The sequence below is a fragment of the Plectrocnemia conspersa genome, unplaced genomic scaffold (assembly GCF_051122295.1).
Source record: "Plectrocnemia conspersa isolate PC_06_02 unplaced genomic scaffold, ASM5112229v1 ptg000008l, whole genome shotgun sequence".
Taxonomy (NCBI): domain Eukaryota; kingdom Metazoa; phylum Arthropoda; class Insecta; order Trichoptera; family Polycentropodidae; genus Plectrocnemia; species Plectrocnemia conspersa.
The window spans coordinates 21003651-21022119 of record NW_028277172.1 but is presented as its reverse complement, the minus strand read 5'-3'; the positions used below and the strand labels follow the sequence as shown (position 1 = coordinate 21022119).

Sequence of the window (18469 nt, the reverse complement as noted above, 5' to 3'; positions counted from 1 at the left end):
AACCGAATTTTGACTAATAGGAGTGCGCAAAAAGCAATAATCATTTCTCAGAAGTCAAAAATCCACAGCAAAAACAATAAAATCTCAGTGGGAACTCTCGTTACCGAGCGTTTTCACTGCAACGGCGCCGACACGCCGAAAGATCGAATGTTGGTACGCAAGTCCCTTAAAAATCGTCGAAAAACGTCTTCAAAGATGGCTGCTGAAGTCTCTGCAATCGGAGGACCATCCATTTTTTCACGGACAGTGAGAAAAATGCTCAACGATTGTAAAGCCTGATATAAACCGTGGCTTTAAGAAATAAATAAAACTCGAAGGTTAGAGTGGGCTCGAAAGCACAGAGATTGGACATCTGAATCTGGACGATCAATCCAAGTTTAAGATAATTTTAAATTTAAATAGGTTATTATAAAAAACTATATTTAAAAACTTAATTTATTCAAAAATTTCTAAAGAAATATTTTTTTTAAATAATCATACTTCTTAAATATTTTTTAAGGATTTTGGGACCCCTGGTTTAGTAAATGTACGTCGAAGTGTCGTAGAAGAATATCTAGCTGATTGCGTAGTACCTAAAGTCAAGTATTTTGGCGGAAGCGTTATGGTACGGAGTTGCATGATAGCATCAGGAGTAGGGTACCTGTACACTTGTGGGGATAGTGTGAGTATTGACATTTATATTTCAATGTTAAAATCCACTTTAATGGATTCCTACAGGAAAATATTTCCAAGCACAGACCACGATACCATCCGGTTCTAGCAAGACAACACTCCGTGCCATACTTCGCGAAATTCAGGGGTTGGTTTCGTTTAAAAGTTTGACGCTTTTAGAATAGCCTGCAGTCACCAGACTCAAAGCCTGTAGAACATTTATGGGCAAAATTTAAAGGAAAAGTTGCCCAGCACAAATAAAAATTCAAAATTGCGCTGCGAGAAAAATTGCAGATGGAATGGATAAAATTTCTCTCCGTCCACCTGCAAGTCATCAGTCGACAATATTCCAAAAATGGTTGCACAAACTATGTCACAAGTTTTTTTGGGGGGAGGGGTTCACTGGAATTATGAGTGTGAAACAGACAGGATTTTGGATCAATGTAATCGTGTGACATAATATTCACGAAAAACTCTTGTTGAGGTTCGCCAAAAAATGTGTCAGTGTTACCAGAGTGCCGCCTAGTTTTAGTTATAATAAATAAATAAGTTAGCCCCCACAATATATGCATGGATATGTCTAGTGGCAGGTGAAGCTCAGTGCAGAGGCAGATGAAGCTCGTGAAAGGAAGTATAATTTTATATTGTTAAAATTCGCCGTTTTGATCAGTTAAAACATGCGTGGTAAATAAATATGGCTTAAAAATGTCTCGTAAATATAGAGAAAGAGTTTTGTAAATATATGATGCATGTTTACTCCTACTAATATTGAATAATTAATGATTTCGATGACTTTTTCCTACATTTCGAGTGCTATCTCGGCTATAACTTGGTGGATGTTGGTTTTTAGTTGCTCCAACGTTTCTGGTTTGTCGGTGTAAACAAGACTCTTAGCGTAACCCTACAAAAAATATAACGGTGTTAAATCGCATAATAAAGTTGTAAGGAGATAAAGTTATTTCCAATACTTAACAATATATAATTAATTTATACGAAAAGTAATGAAATTCGGTACATATTTTGGCGACGGGATTGTGACGCTGCAGTATTATTTTATTGTGATACAAAGTTGTTACAAGTTGTTTACAAGTGATCAAAGCGCGGGCCCGCACTTGTGGCGTGCGAGCCCGTCGGCGTCGAAAAATCAACAGAGTCCGTTACGCCAATGTTAACCAAGTGCCGCCAAGTTTTGGCCATAATGAAATATAAATAAATTATTAATTTAGGATTGTGTAATAATTATTTCATATTAAATTTTATTTAAATATGAAACACAATATTGCTCAAAATAATTAGTTCCTTGGCCAAAAAATACATTGACGTATTTGACGTTTCGTGTTAAGAATATTTCTGGATAACTTTGAAGCGTTACGATGTCATCTCTGCAACGTATAAAAATCGGTATGAAATAATGAAATAAGTTTATTTTGAAACATTAGTTCAACAATAATAATAATGCACGTTATTGCTTATAAATTGAGAGGTCTTGGTTCAAATTCCACACGAATCCAGACGTTTTTCATTAAAATTTATGTCGTAACAAATAATAATTTTAATTACAATAATAAATTATTATAATTAAAAATCCAATTGATCACACCGGATGTACTATTAGTACAAATATAAATGGTAAAGGTGACGATTAGCGTTCGATATTATTAAGTTGGCAGCACTACATTGCACGCACACGCACACATGCTCATTCGCAGTTTGACGTTTGATGGAATGCTGCGCGCGCATCCATAACATGACATTTGTTTATGTCAGCTTCTGCATACCTAATAGATAAATGATGAACATGAATACAAAATAAAGTTTTGTTATTTATTTTATCGATAATTAGTAATTTAAAAAAATGTTCATCTCTGAAATGATTTCTATACGTAAATTCGTGTAGATATGACTCGAACAGATAAATAGTAAATAAGGATATATTATGAATATTGTCGTTGAGTTCTGTCGTCTTCCTGCCATAGTGGGATCAAGAAACAGTAATGCAATGCCAATCGCGCAATAATCGCCAAACGTCTAACTTTGAATGAGTAAGTGTGTGTGCATGTACGTGTAAGCTGTGCTCTGCAGTGCTGCCAACTTGACAATATCGAACGCTAATCGTCACCTTTACCATATAAATTGTTAAATGCAAGTTTTTTTATTTTGTAGAACCAGGCGATGAAAAAAATGATGAAAATTTTGATTTTATTTACCCTATGGAAGGCACGCTAAAGGTATACCCAATAATTACATGCGCAAGGCTTATATATTGAATTTAAAATTGTTTTTATTTTTCAAGTGTGAGTATATAAAAACAGAAAATGCCGACTCTGAAGAGTCTAATCAAAGCAATATGAACGACATGGTTGAAATAGGCAAGTACATTCAAGGAGATAAGTATATATGTTTGATTAACATTACACTTATAGTTCAATTTAAAAGCGCGTACAGTTTGCTGTTATATAACATTAAGATACTATTGTATTAACTAAACTACTCACGTTCCCCGTTAGTTATTTAAATTTACTTCAAGAATAAATGTTTTATGAGTTTGTGAAAGAATTATGTAAAAATAATGAATTATAATTTATCGAAAAAACGTGATAGGAATTTTTAGGTTGTCAAGTATGTCTTAAATAAAAATATGGCTAACTATTTCAATATGTATTATTTTTAAATAGTAAAGGTGCCATTTTGAAACTTAGGAGAACATTTAACAATTGTATAGCTAGCTCCATTTACAGTAAATCTTAACAAAACATTTGTCATCGATGCAGGCATCAAACACATTACGAACGGAATTAGTTATTATAGCCTTATACTTTAAAGTATTCTAAAAGGTTCTTTAACCTTCTTTAAAAAAAATCCATATACGATTTGTGCGCGGCGTTGTTTTTAATGAATTAAGAAATGAGTTTCTTGTGTATAAACTTAGCCTGTTATTTCATAAAATATAATGAACATGTAAATTTATATCTAGTTTTTTTTCAATTCATAAAAGTTAGAATATGTGTCGAAAATTCGATTTAAACTTTAAAAAACGTTTTGCTCTACAAAATACTATTTTAGGCGCGTGTATTTATTTTGTTTATTCAAACTGGTTGACCTATGCAGCGGTTTTTAAATATAAAATATCTTATTTTAATTATATTATATTTTTTCAGAAACATATGATGTTAAAGATATAATTAACCTAAACACGATCAGCACTTACCATTCATCAATTCAAAGTTCAAATGTTCCTATGGAAAATCAAATAATGGTTAAAATTAATAAGACATTGAATATATTTATTTAAAACAAATACTTTATAATTTAAAATTTATGTTATGTTTTAGAATCAAGAATTAAATATACTTGAAAAACCTCCAGGCAATGTTCATCAATGCAGAAGATGTGGAAAAACTTTCAAAGCTAAAGGTTTTCTCTCACGGCACGAGAAGGTTTATAAAAATACTTGTGACCGTAAAAAACCTAAAAGAGTTTATTACGAATTAAAAGGTGACTTTAACTGTGTGAAATGTGGTAAACATTTCAACTGTAAAAGTGATCTTAGAAGACATATGCGCGTTCATATACTTTCTTACGACTTTGAATGTGACAAGTGTGAAAAAGTTTTTAAAACTAAAACTCTTCTTAGGCAGCATACTGTTGTTCATATTGATTCTCGTGACTTTAAATGTGACAATTGTGGTAAAGCATTTAAAAGTAAAGGTGAAATTGTTAAGCATATGTATAGTCATACGGATTCTTATGATTTTGATTGTAGCATATGCAAAAAAGTATTTAAAGCTAAACGTTATCTTTTACGACATATGAGAACTCATATCGCTCCTTGTGTCTTTAAATGTAACAAATGTGGAAAAGGGTTCAAAAACGATCATCAGCTTTCAATGCATATGGAATTGCATAGCGTTTCTCACGACTTTAAATGTGACAAATGCAGTAAAACATTCATAAGTAAAAATGATGTATTAAAGCATATGGATAACCATAAAGATTTTTATAAATTTGAATGTAGCGAATGCGGTAAGGTGTTTAAAACTAAAAGTTGCCTATCACGGCACTTAAAAATTCATAACGACTCTCGTGAATATGAATGTAACGTATGTGGAAAAACATTCAAAAATAATTATAATCTGACACAGCATGAAAAAATACTTCATTTTTATATACGCGACTTTAAATGCGGTGTTTGCGGTGAAGAATTCGAAGTTAAAAATGATCTTACTTTACATTTGAAGACCCACAATGCTTCTAGTAAGTTTAAATGCAACACTTGTTATAAAATCTTTAAATCTAAAGATATTCTTTCAAACCATATCAAATTTCAACATCCACACATTGGTGGTTTTAAATGTGAAGAATGTGGTAAAATATTAAAATATAAAACTTCGCTTGTAAATCATATGAATATTCATAGTAATTTGTTTGACGTTGAATGTGAATTGTGTGGAAAGATATTCAAATCTCAAATTAATCTTACAAAGCACATGTTGGTGCATAGTGACACTTATGAATTTACATGCGACATATGTGGAAAAGCATTCAAAAACAAAAGTTATCTTAAGTCGCATAGAAAATTACATAATGCTTATCGCTTTGGATGTGATAATTGTGGTAAAGTATTCAAGACTAAATATAAACTTTTAACACATATGAGTGTTCATTCAGATACTTTTGAATGTAGCACTTGTGGAAAATCGTTCAAAACTAGATTTGCACTTTTGCGCCATATTAAATGTCACGCTGATTGTTTGAATTTTAAATGTTATATATGTGGAAAAGCATTTAAAGTTAAAGAATACCTTACACGTCATATGACTACTCATACTGATGCTAATCTTGAATGTGATGACTGTGAAAAAGTATTTAAATCTAAAGCTACCCTTAGAATGCACAAAAGAGTACATTTAAATTTATAATTATTTTTTTAATAGTTAATGTATTTATATCATAGTAATTTATTATAATTTTAAGCAATCCTCTAAAATTTTTTTTATTAAGACATTTAAATTGAAACCAAAATGTAAAATTATATGGAGAGATTTTAAATTGTTCGTTATTGAATGTATTTATTATAACTGAGAACTAGTGTATTTTTTTCTATGTTTAATACATTATTAAAAGAGAGTGTTTTATTATTTTTCCTGATTCCCAAATTTTCAAATAGAATGTAAATATTTTTATTTAATTTGTGAAATTCACACTTAATTATTGTGTTAGGTTTTCTAATAACAACAAAATTTACTTGCTCATTTGCATTATAATCAATACTTATAATATTTTATTATTGCATATATTATCATGTATCATAAATTAAGCTATTATAATTTTTTAATAAAAATACTACCCTAGTGGCTCAATCTGTGTGTAATTACCCACCGTTACCATCCGTCCGGCAAAGAATCGTTTAAAATGAGGTATTTATTTACTCTGGGATTCTAAATAAAATAATTTCTGTCATAAGGACACTGATGACTGACAGATCGCCAAAGTGAAACGCATTCTTTATAACAAAACCTAGCATCATGGTAGATTTTTCTCATATGCCTCTACTTTTCAAAAGTGAGTATGAGATTTTAAGTGGAAATTTCTTTAATTAGAACGTTTTTATCGATATTGTAGAAATAATTTGATACTGATTGAGATCGAAAAAATACATTTTACGACACTAAAGGGCAGAAGATTTTTAAAGACATATTTCCATAGAAAATCTAAATCACTTTATAGAGAGAAATGGTCCGCAACAGATTGAATGTGAATGTTAAAAACCTTTATAAATTAGACCTGGAACCAAATTAAGTGAAGACTACTGCAAATGGTTCAGAGGCGGCCATTTAATTGATATTATTTTTAATAATTAATGAAATACATGTTAGATTAATAAAAACATTTTCGAAGATATCGTATTTGTTTTTTTAACTGTGGTAACTGAAGTTGGATCAACCTTTACATTTAAAAATAATTAGTGAATTTAAATTGGAAAAAAACATGTACATTATTACGAAATAATCATCATAAAAATAGTCAAAATTGAAACAATTCACAAGTCGTACGTGTACAGTAAATGTTTACTTAAAAACATTTCTGGTTCGCGGATAATTATTTTTCACTGTAAGGAAAAGGTAACCTTTGCGTCTTGTAATATGATTTTTTATTATACAGTTAGGTTAAGAAAACACTTTTATTTATTAAAGTAATATTTAAATAACTAATGGCATAAACAGGTGTTTATGCCATTAGTTATAAAAATATCAGCAGCGGTGAAAACTGATATTTTTGTGCGCCATTTCGAAATTTGCTAATATGTGAGGGAGCACCTATTTAAGCCATAAATTATTTAAATATTATTTCAATAAATAAGAGTATTTTTCAACCTATAATTATAAAGGCTCAAAGATTCATGACACCTTTAGGTGCCCAATGTACACTGGAGATTTTCTTGATGACTTCTATAGGTGTCATCTGAAGTCAAGGGGGTTTAAACATCAATATTACGGGAGTTAAACATAGTTACGCATCAAAGTGTCAGCACTTGTGTTTTAATCTAAATAAAATAAATTTGCAAAGATCTTTGTCAATACAAGCTTAAGCAAATAAAAAAAATTAAAAACTATATATTTTTCTGCTCAAAATTATCTGTGCTTAGGCCAAAAATATCGAGTGACGTTTAATTGTTTATGTTTTGGTTCTTAGCTGTTATTAAAGCTTTACAATGCCACTCTCACGAGATATTAAAATTGGTATATTAACTGGTGTTTGCAATTGTAATATCTGTATTGGCTGTGTTTTTGACCATTCAACTATTTTCAATGATTAATATCTTATGTTTTATAATATATACGCCAGAAAGCTGTAGATATATCAAGTATTCTTATTTTACCAACGAAATGTTTAATTTTTACAGAACCAGGTAATGAAAACAATGTTAAAATTTTTGGTTTCATTGACACAATAGTGAACACATTTAAAGTATGTTTAAAAATCACACTCTTAAAATATATACCTACGGCGGAGACGTCTCGAATCAAGAGAATAAAATATCTGTCACTTTTGTCACATTAGAGACGATCACACGATTCGAGACGATAGACAATCAGACCGAGACAAACAAAAACAAACATGAGAAACCTCAGTAGATCATCCAGAGGACATCGCTTCTCCACCAGCGCTTAGTCTACAAAATATTTACAACTCGACACTATTTCTTAGTGGTAAATTGTACTCAATAACAATAAACTGTTATCAGTTTTTCCCTGCGTCTATTTTGGCAGCAAAATCCGAAAAATTCATCGAAATTAAATATCAACCTGTTGTTGCATACATTTTTGAAATTCAAAATATTAAGTTTTTCGTAAATTTCAACTTACAGAATTTTATTGTATGATATAATATATCATAATACTACTACACTATTTTGGTTGGCTAACTGAGTTTATCTAAATATAACTTATTTAATATTTAAATTACCTTTTCAGAAACACGTGACATCAAATATATATGTAACCGATATGAGATTAATACTGATGGTCTTAGATCTTATTCGGATGTTCATATGGATGAAAAAGTAATGCTTATGATTCTATACATTTTATTATTATTGTTAATTATTATTGTTTTATATTTATTTCAGATTCAAGAAATAAGAACATGTCATAAACCTACAGGTAGCAAATGTAGAAAAAAATTAGAAACAAATCTTTATCCTAATACATATACAAGTTATCCTATTGTTACTTATGACTTCAAATGTGTTAATTATCCTAAAGCATTTAAAACTAAACAAGAAATTTCAAAGCATATGCGAGTTCACTCAGATTCTGATTGAAAAAATATTAAAAACAGAAAAATGTCTTTTACAACACATGAAAAGTCTTCATTCTGACGCTCTCGATTTGAAGTGCGTTAAATGTGATAAACCATTCTACATTGAAAGATATTTTAAGAACATATGTATATGCATATAAGTTATGAAGTCCATTGTTGTAAGAAAGGTGGTGAAACATTAAAAAATAAAAGGAATCTTTTAATCCATATGGTTAATTTGAACGCCTTTCAATGTGAAAAACGTCAAAAAACTTTCAAATATAAAAGCAATCTTACAAGGCATATTGGTGTTTATACAGATTCTTACAAATTTAAATGTGGCAGTAGATTCAAAACTAAAAGTACCTTGTTACATCATATAAATGTGTACACTTATTTCTGTATATTTAAATGTGACAAATTTGGACAGGTTATGTGCGAGCAAATGTTGGTCAGAACAGTGAACACCTCATGATTCGTTGCAGAGAGTTATTCATGGGGTGTTCGCACTTCTGACCAACGCTCGCTCGCACTTAACCTGTTTAGCAGTTACACGAAAAACTTGTTATATTTAATAATTTTTTAATTTCATTAAATTGAAATATACCAATTATATATAGTATCAGTTACACGATCAAATAATACAATATAGTATCAATTACACGATCAGATAATATATAGATACATGGACCACTATTTTTAACGGCAATGCTATTCATACACTACAGTAGGGCTGCCATACGTCCCGGTACACCAGGACATGTCCCGGTTTTGAAATTTGTGTCCCAGTGTCCCTCTCCCGAGAATCATTTGTCCCGGTCGATTTAAAATTTACACATATCGGAAAAGTATGACTGGGCAAAGAAGAGCGATGATAATGAAGTCATCGAAGTCGGAGAAAAGGGAGAGTGAAGGCAAGAGAAGAATAAAATGTAAGGTTCTATTTGCTTTTATTAAATTAGATCGCCCATTAATTTATATTATATTATTTTAGATTTGATACAGACGCATTCACAAAAAAACATCAAATTTTTCCAGTCAAACTGAGTGCTCCAAAATGATTCACCATTAATCCCAACATTTTGCTCTTGGAATAGCTATTATCAATCTCTTCTTTAATTGTTTTTTGTATTGATTTTTTTTTTAAATATTGTGCAATTTTTTATAATAAAGGTATGATTGTCGATAAAAGTTTTTTTGTGGGAGGGGGGGGGGGGAGGGGTATGCGTCCCGGTCGGTAGTTATGGCAGCCCTACACTATAGGAACAAAAAAATTGGACCCTTCAAAAAACGTGGTTTCGTAACTGTCAAAATGACATTTGGCTTAGTTTCAAAACACACTACCGGAGCGGTAATATCTCATTGGCTTAATGCATGCATTCTGCAGATAATTTGCCTAATTCATGAATATGGCAAAGTTTTACCCATTTCATGCATCGAGTAATTTCATAGATTCGGCGTAAGGTATACAATTCTATAGTTTTAATATGAACTTCTCATTAATATTGTTTTTACTATCTTAAATGTTTCTAAGCATTGTAATTAATGTAATGATTCATCATTGAAATTTTACCATATTAAAAATTAGTATATAACCAATTTGAAATGATTGTAAAGTTAGTGTAGATTAATAAAAAAGAATCATATAAGACTAATAATTATTTTATTTATCTGTAACCGAAATTGTGTAAATGTAATAAATTTTTTATAGGTAATAATAGTATTTACATATTATTTCTTTAGATTTGGACCACTGAACAATATTTTTCTGCTTATGTCATAGTTCTGCTTTTAACAGATTGTTTGATACATTTAATACGACAATAACATGTTTAAAGGATTTGTGTTCTCCGCATTGAATGTGTTAAAGATAATATATTTGTTGCAAAACTAGGAGTTTATTTAAATGTTTGCATTTATTTTAGTTAAATTCTGCTGTAGCACTTCGATTGGCAAACAATACAATTATTCTTGACTCGCGCTTGATCGCAGGTAGGTTTTGATTAATTTTTATTTGGAAAAATTCTCTCTACCTTAGTAACTGAAGCCGGTCAAGTCAATAGTACTCTTAATTGCAATCAGTACATTTGGAAAGAGTTGTTATAAATCTACTTCAAAACCATCTCTGGTTCTTCATTCTTCAGTTCTTAGACACTTATTTTTTCTATTTATCAACTATATGATTTTTTGGTTGCAGATATAAAATTAACGGCAAAATGAAGACTTGTTTCTTATCGAAGGTATCTGTTGAACCTGTCATGTTCCTGTACATGATGGCCTTCATGCTGACTTCCGTTGTCGAGCAAGTGTTTTTTGTGTACAAAGCTTGTTCGGTGAATCACGGACAAGGTGATGATGTGTGCTTTAACTTGCACAACGTCTCAAATTCCGCAGTCAACAATAAAGTTCAAGTAAATATATAATGATGTGATTCAATTCAGTAGAAAAATACTTTTTAAGCAGTTTGTATTGTTTTCATTCAAAGATCACAGTCTCAACGTTTCACCAGTGGAACGGGATTTCTGGGCACGTTGTGCCCATAATTCTCGCCTTCTTTTTAGGAGCTTGGAGTGATAAAAGAGGTCGAAAAGGTATCATGCTCTCGGGCTTGATCGGAAAATTATATTACTCTCTTATGATAATAGTTACAGCTACTCAGAGTAAGTTCCGTATTCATTTTATTACTACAATAATCTATTATACATTTTTAATATTATTTTCAGAAAGCTGGCCTTTAGAGTATGTTATTTATTTTGCTACTCTACCCAGTGCCTTAACAGGAGCTGATGTTGCAATTTTTGCATCAGCTTTTTCGTACATATCTGATATCACAACATCAAAAACCAGGACATTGAGGATCGGTATCCTAGATGTGTGCTATTTGAGTACTATACCAACCGGCGTTGCTTTAGGTAATATAACTAAATATATTGCTTAAAGTATATGAGTGTAATAATAGCTAAAATCCTAGAATCACTTAGGTGAATATCAAAGGTTGTAGAGGTAGATCAATTGATGCTGATTTGTATGCCTCGACATCAAGACGAAGCATTATCTTGCTTTGACAGAGTCAGAAGTTGTGTAGTCTTATCAATACAAGTATTGCAGCTCAAAGTTCTTGCGTTTTGAGGTCGAGATTCTCGGAGTCAATTGACGAAGGATTAACCATTCACTGACTGATTAGTTTCAAGTTTTCACAGTTTGTAAATAAATTCTTGAATCGCTTCTGGATCATTTCATAATGTAATGGCGTATGGTGTTCTTTGTTCTTCTGTGATCCATTCATATTTCAATTTGCATTTCAATGTCAATCATTTATTTTTTAATGATATAAGATCGCATTTTCTTTGTCCATCATCAATGATACAGTTCGTTTCGTGATCATTTTATTTATCAGTAAGGGTTACTCCCATCCTAGCAATTTTAATTGCGAAATTTAATTAATAAAAGACATTAGCATAATTGGGTTTTAAACGTGAATATTATTTTCATCAATAGTATACATCCATATTGTGCTATAAATAGTTGATGATATGTTGTTAGTTTGACAATATATCTTATATATTTATTTCCAGGAAATTATCTCTATCATGATGTATTGCACAAATCATTTTCATTGATGTTTACGATCAACGCGTCACTTATGCTTTGTGCAATAATATATACATTCTTTTGCCTAAAATGGAAAACGACAGTCAAACATCAATCAATGGAGGACGCTAATGTGAGAAATTTATTCACTGACTTTTTCGATAAAGCTCACATTCAGCAGTCAGTGAAGACTCTGATAAAACAGCGGCCGGGATACAGAAGGTCTTATCTGTTATTAATGATGGCGATCATGATCCTTTACACATTCCAAAGAAGTATGTATTGGATTGTTGAAGAACACACAACGTACATCAAAAATATATATTGTTTCATATTTCAGATGAAAAACCAATGCTGTATTTATATATGGTAAAAGTATTCAACTGGGATGCTAATACATATTCCAAATTTAAAACATTCCAAAGCTCAGTTTACGTGATATTGATGCTCATTGGAATTCCATTGATGTCTTCGTATTTAAAATTTAGAGACACGGTGAATATTATTTTTTAATACTATTAGTACTGTTTCTTCTCAAACCTTTTGAATATCAATGGCCTTAAATTGTAAATTGGCTAACTCTGCAACTACCTGTTCTTTTCATAATAATTGTTCATTTTTTTGACAATCTTTAATATTTCAGTAACAATTGATGTTGTCAAATATATTTAGATTTTATTATTAGAATTAATTATTTTTCATTTTATTTGTTAAGCCATTTTCACACTTTCGTGTGAAAATGGCTTAACAAATAAAATGAAAAATTTAAATAATGAATGTATTTTATCTATAAAAAATCTGCACACAAGTAATTATTTCATTAATATCAGTGTGGCATGGATTACCATGCATTTAAGTTAACTGTGAATGCGTTAAATCATGTTTCAGACGATTATAATAATCGGTGCTGTGTCACACGCCGCAGGAAGATTTGTGTTCGCCTTTGCCAAGACCTCGAAGTTGTTTTACTTCGGAGCTTTTCTGGCTGCCTTAGGACCGTGCGTAGCTCCTGTGCTTAGATCTATGACATCGAAAACTGTACCTATTGAGGAAAGAGGTATGTATCATTTTATTCGCATTAAAATAAGCATACTTGGGAATATAACTATGTCATTGCCAGCATATAATTAATGGCATGAAAATTATGTCATGGATTTTCAAATTAAAAAAAATAAAAGGATTTAAAAAAATCATTAAGCAAAATATGGCGACATCAACCAAATTCACCTTTATTGAAACATTGGCGTAATGGACAAATGCCAAATTCAAGTATTTTAAAATAAGTTTATAGACTAATATTTCATGATTTGTTTCAGGAAAGGTATTTGCGTTCCTATCTGTGTGCGACAATGCTGTTGCCTTATTTTCCGCTACATTATATTCACAACTATACAAAGCTACATTTGATACAGATTACCTGAATGCAATATTCGTCTTAACTATAGGGACACAATTGCTCGTTCTGCTACTAACATTGTAAGTTTTTTGTTATAGATTTTAATTATTTAATATTTAGTTATCTATTAAGTTTTAATGTTTCATCTTTATTCAACGTTTAGAATAATTCACATATCTCTTGGATTTGAACTGATGGAAAAATACTCTAACGATAAAATAATTACGATGAACGAAGATAGAAACTCTGGGATAATCAATGCAGAATGAAATAATTTAAGGGCTCTTCCACATTTATAATAAAATAAAATATAATATTTTTGCTATTTCAATTATTTTATTAATTAGTATGTATCTTAATATTTTTTGAATAATATTGTATCTACTGTTGGTGTAGTGGTAAAAAAATAAGTACCGGAATGCTACACCTAGGCCCAGATATAGAGGGGGGGGGGGAAGGATAAACTTGGCATTTGCCCGGGGGCTGCAAATATTAATGTAAAGAAAAAATAAAGTTTATAAAAACAAATAAAAAATTATAAGACATGAACGTGTCAAACATTGTCAATACTCCGCAGGTATGTATTTAAGAAGTTAGGCGATCCTTCAATGACATTGACAAACTACAGGTTTTTACTTTTCAAAAATATCTACGAAAATTCGTTGTTAAAAAATCATGTTTTAAAATAATAATGTATAAAGCTGCGAAAAGCTAGATAGTAGCTTGGCTATACCCTTTCAGGGTGAATAAGATTTCAGTTTATGTGACTATTATCCAGGTTATTTTAACGTTACATTTTAGTTTGGTATTTATAAATGTGTTGTCGATAACCATTAAATTAAGCTAGAACTTTGAACAGATCTTTAAACATATCCTACAGGAACGCGTTCCAGTTGTGGGAAAATGTATTGGAACGACGTTCCGGTTCCACTACACCCAGGGCCGACTCTAGCTTATTTAGCGCCCCAGGGAAAAACTAAGTTGCCCCAATCACCTACATATTATCAGCACATTTTATTTTAAACGAGAGCTGATATATATATTTAAATATTTTGTCGACGAGATGTGACGGGTGGCAATTAGACACAGATTGAGCCACTGCAGTAGTACTTTTTTTTATAATAAAGAAGTTATATGTTTGTTTACAAAATAACGGGGTGAGGGCCGGCAACGGCGTGCGAGCGCGCCAGAGCTTGCTAGTCGAGAGTCCGTCACGCCAGTGTTACCAGAGTGCCGCCAAGTTTTGGCCATAACAAAATCTAAATGAAAATATACATGTAATTAAATATAAATAGGCCCCCTACACCACCATACACCAATATTACATTACCATCAACTATCTTTCGCAAATAATTTTAAAATGTATAGTAAATATAAATAACTACATGGTAGTCGTTTATTGTATATAATCAGGGGCGGCTCGTCTTTATTCAAAATAATTTAGATTAAAAAGCTTTAAATATACAATTTCATTTAATCATTTAATCAGTATTTTTTTTACGAAAACGCTATAATTTAATGCAAGAACATTGGTGCGCGGTCGGCGCAGCATACTTATCTTGTATAATCGCTGTTAGGACTAGTAACTTTTGTCCTCCAGATTCAATATATTTTTTTGGCATGTGTGTGTCTTACTAAGCTACGAGAGCCGAGCCGTCGCTACGGCGAACACAAGGACAATTAAATAAATTACGACGCCAAAAATAAAAAAAAGTATTTTCTTCAAACTAATCACAAATATTTTTAAAACGTTCTATATTAACCAGTCCGCAATGTTTCGTAAGAATTAATTTTGTTAACGTAACACGCACGTGCGTGCAAAGTTAGGTTATCTTTTGCGCAGCCAATATCGGTTAGTTGCGCCTGAATTGTCGACGTAGTAACTACGCTTGTCCTATTCTACTAAATTTAAAATCACAAGGTTTTCAACATGGATATTGAAGCATCAGGTAAGTACTTTAATATTAAATCATTGCTAACACAACGGTTGCACGTAGTATAGATATAATATATGTTTTATGAAATACTATTTTTGTTTAAAAAAAATATCAAAATGTTAACTTTAGCTAGAGATACAAAAAAAGTTCCGAAAAGTACACCCGACATTTTTTACTAGTTCGAAAAAAATATCTTATAGCTAATATAAAAAAGTAAAATACAAGTCCCCCTACTTCTCCCTTTGTTAAATTGAACGTATTCTTTTCAGATTGTGCCGACCCTGCCCTAAAGGAAGTGAAGATTAAGAGAAAAGAACTATTTTTAGTGTTAAAAAAGGAGCAGTTTTACAAGTTATCGTCATTAAAGTGTAATGTACAATTATTACGGTATATTTTGGACAAGTTTGGTGTTAGTGAACTTTCTGAACAATGTACAAAGCAAATAAAACTTGTAGTCAAAATGTTTATCACAAAGCTTTTTACGAAATGGCGTAGTTGTAATTACATGTACGAGCGTTTTAACAACAAGCACACGAAATGGCTTGACGAAGACTTGAAACTCCCGGAGATACTTGTACAACCATCACAGCTTCCGTCATCAGTACCAAATCCATTAGAGCAAAAGAGGCGAGGCAGACCAAAAATATTGTCCGAAGAGAGTTCTCAACGCAGTAAGCAAAGACACGTTGAGTCAATTGTATCAAATCTCAGTTCAGAAAAACTGTGCCTGGCTGCAGGTTCTAGCTTGGTGAAATCAGGCAAGAGAACTGCAACCCAACTTGTGAAATTAGCCATCCAACCTACGCCCAGGAGATTAAGAAAAACGAAAGTGGTGCATGATACATCATCATCTGCTACTACAATAAGACCGTACAGCCCTGAAGAAGCTTTAGGTCTTATAGTGGATCTTGGGTTGACAAAAGAAGGGTATATAACGATGCGATTAGGAGCAAAAGAAAGAGGGGCTGATATTTATCCCTCATATCATGTAATAGTAGAAGCAAAAAGGAAGTGTTATTAAATATTAGGGTAATTGAAAATGAGGCTGTGGTGCCACTGCTGGCACAAGTCTGGCACAAGTACAGGTGATGTAATTCTACAGAACATTTCGGAGTACTGTGAAACAATCCTAAGCCTAGATGGCAGTGGTGACACAGTATATATAAACAAAATTTCGCGAATAATTCAGAATATGCGGATTCCAACATAATTTTATGTATGATTGTACCACTACAGAAATAACAAAATAATATATCCAATTGGTTTCAAGATAAAAAAGAAAATGTTCAAAATGTGAAAGAAGAATATAACGATGTCCAAACACAAATATTGCAATTAGAATCCACAGTAATTGTTCTAGGCACTAAATAAAATGTAAACATACTCTCATACATACGATGCTGGATAGAAAAACTGTCAACATTTTGACTGATACTTCGGGTTCACAAGTGTGCAATGTTTGTAAGGCTACTCCTAAAGATTTAAACGATATAGAGAAACAAAAGAACAGACTCTGTAGCGAAGACACTCAAATATGGTATTTATATACCACATGCACTTTTTAGATGCCACGAATGTTTATTGCATATAAATTGGAATTACAGCAGTGGCAAGCAAGAGGTGAAAATACAAAAGGAAACGTAAAGGAATGAAAAAGTGCAATAGTGATTCAGTTTTATAAAGAAATGGGCCTCGTTGTTAATAAACCAAAACAAGGTGGAGGCAATAGCAATGACGGTAACGTAGCACGAATTTTTTGAAGAAGCCTTTGCTCATTTCCAAAATAACTGGAATTGATAAAGAATAATAAAAAGATTTTCAAATATACTTTCCATAATTTATTGTGGGCACTACGTCAAAGAAGAAATATTTAAAAAGTATTGCGTTGGAACAGCACAAATGGCTATTTCACTTTATGATTGGTACAAAATGAGTGCCAGTGCTCACAAATTGTTAATACATGGAGCTGATATTATAAAATCTTTACTTTAGCCAATAGGCCAACTGTCAGAAGATGGAATAGAGTCAGGCCATAAAGACTATAAAAAATTAAGACAATATCACTCCAGAAAAACTTCAAGAATCAACACCAATAGTGACATATTTAACTGAATGCTGATATTCTAACTAGCCTGACCTGACCCCAACTAGCCCTAACTAGGTATATTTTTAAAGATCTAGTTAGGGTTAAGCATCAATACCACTACCGAAAAAGCGTTCAATAAAATTGAATTCTCCCTTAACCTCGTACAGAATCGTATTACTGATTTTATTCCTGAGATGATAGCGAGGCTATACATTAAAAAAAGTAAAAAAACAAAAAGAATACGACAGACTAACTACCGCTAGAAGATTCTAAAAATGTCTGCGATAAAATAATTAGTAAAATTTGTAACAGATTCAGCAGCTTTAAAATATTTAAACAACTTTATACTGTACACCAAAAAAAAAAAAAATTGGGTAGACAACGTTTTCTTAGAGAACACATAAAAAATATTAAAATAAGTTATCCAATGCTAAGTTAAGACAAGTTGATTTACGAATTAAACGTTAAGTATGAAAATTAAACTTTTAGTGACATACCCAACATCAAATCCTTATCCCGATTTATAAAAATCAATAAATTGATACCTTTTCCGAAGTGGCAAAATTAATTGAAATTATTTTAGTGACACCTGTATCCACAGCTGATGCCGAACGTTGAAGCACTCTAAAACGAATAAAAACCCTTTTAAGAAATTCGATTGGTCAAGATTTTAATTATTGTAGATGCTTTTTATTGTGCATAATTATTTTTCAGCAGCCATGAGCCATCAATAAGATGACTACGCCAAAATGGAACTAAACTTATCCAGTTAAATAACCGTCTGCTTTATTATCATTGTTACGCAATCGGCATGACAGATCCCCGAATATCAAAAGATAAAAATATACGTTTTATTAGCGTTTATGTGGTTTGATACACATACCTGGTTTATTTACAATTCGAATAATTATATTAAATCGATAAGTCAATCGAAAATGCTTTTCATTGCGTTATCGACCATATTATTTTATTTTATGTGAATTATATAAATTATATTTTATGATT

At 31.4% G+C, this 18469-nt stretch overlaps 3 protein-coding genes across 8 annotated transcripts; all 3 read left to right on the top strand.

Moving 5' to 3' along the window:
• The first annotated feature begins 1956 nt into the window (after positions 1-1956).
• On the top strand, positions 1957-5778 carry LOC148233369 (uncharacterized). Its single transcript, XM_088189845.1, has 5 exons — positions 1957-2052; positions 2815-2879; positions 2945-3020; positions 3810-3907; positions 3984-5778. Exons 1-5 carry the CDS (start codon positions 2025-2027, stop codon positions 5568-5570), a joined length of 1854 nt encoding a protein of 617 aa, XP_088045971.1. The 5' UTR covers positions 1957-2024; the 3' UTR covers positions 5571-5778.
• A 1523-nt stretch (positions 5779-7301) lies between these two features.
• On the top strand, positions 7302-13772 carry LOC148233368 (proton-coupled folate transporter-like). Of its 6 annotated transcripts, XM_088190346.1 has the most exons (12): positions 7722-7862; positions 8127-8215; positions 8282-8315; positions 10380-10446; positions 10652-10865; positions 10940-11114; positions 11178-11366; positions 12030-12320; positions 12386-12540; positions 12934-13102; positions 13362-13521; positions 13605-13772. In XM_088190346.1, the coding sequence occupies exons 5-12, from the start codon at positions 10671-10673 to the stop codon at positions 13708-13710; spliced, it is 1440 nt and encodes a 479-aa protein (XP_088046472.1). In that variant the 5' UTR covers positions 7722-7862; positions 8127-8215; positions 8282-8315; positions 10380-10446; positions 10652-10670; the 3' UTR covers positions 13711-13772. The 6 variants fall into 6 exon arrangements, 5 of the variants coding, with proteins under 5 accessions (XP_088046472.1, XP_088046476.1, XP_088046473.1 ...); XM_088190347.1 differs by lacking the exons at positions 7722-7862; positions 8127-8215; positions 8282-8315 and adding an exon at positions 9698-9918; XM_088190349.1 differs by lacking the exons at positions 7722-7862; positions 8127-8215; positions 8282-8315 and adding an exon at positions 9711-9805.
• Positions 13773-15229: 1457 nt separating this feature from the next.
• Positions 15230-16661, top strand: LOC148233367 (uncharacterized). Its single transcript, XM_088190345.1, has 2 exons — positions 15230-15390; positions 15648-16661. Exons 1-2 carry the CDS (start codon positions 15372-15374, stop codon positions 16397-16399), a joined length of 771 nt encoding a protein of 256 aa, XP_088046471.1. The 5' UTR covers positions 15230-15371; the 3' UTR covers positions 16400-16661.
• The last annotated feature ends 1808 nt before the right edge of the window (positions 16662-18469 follow it).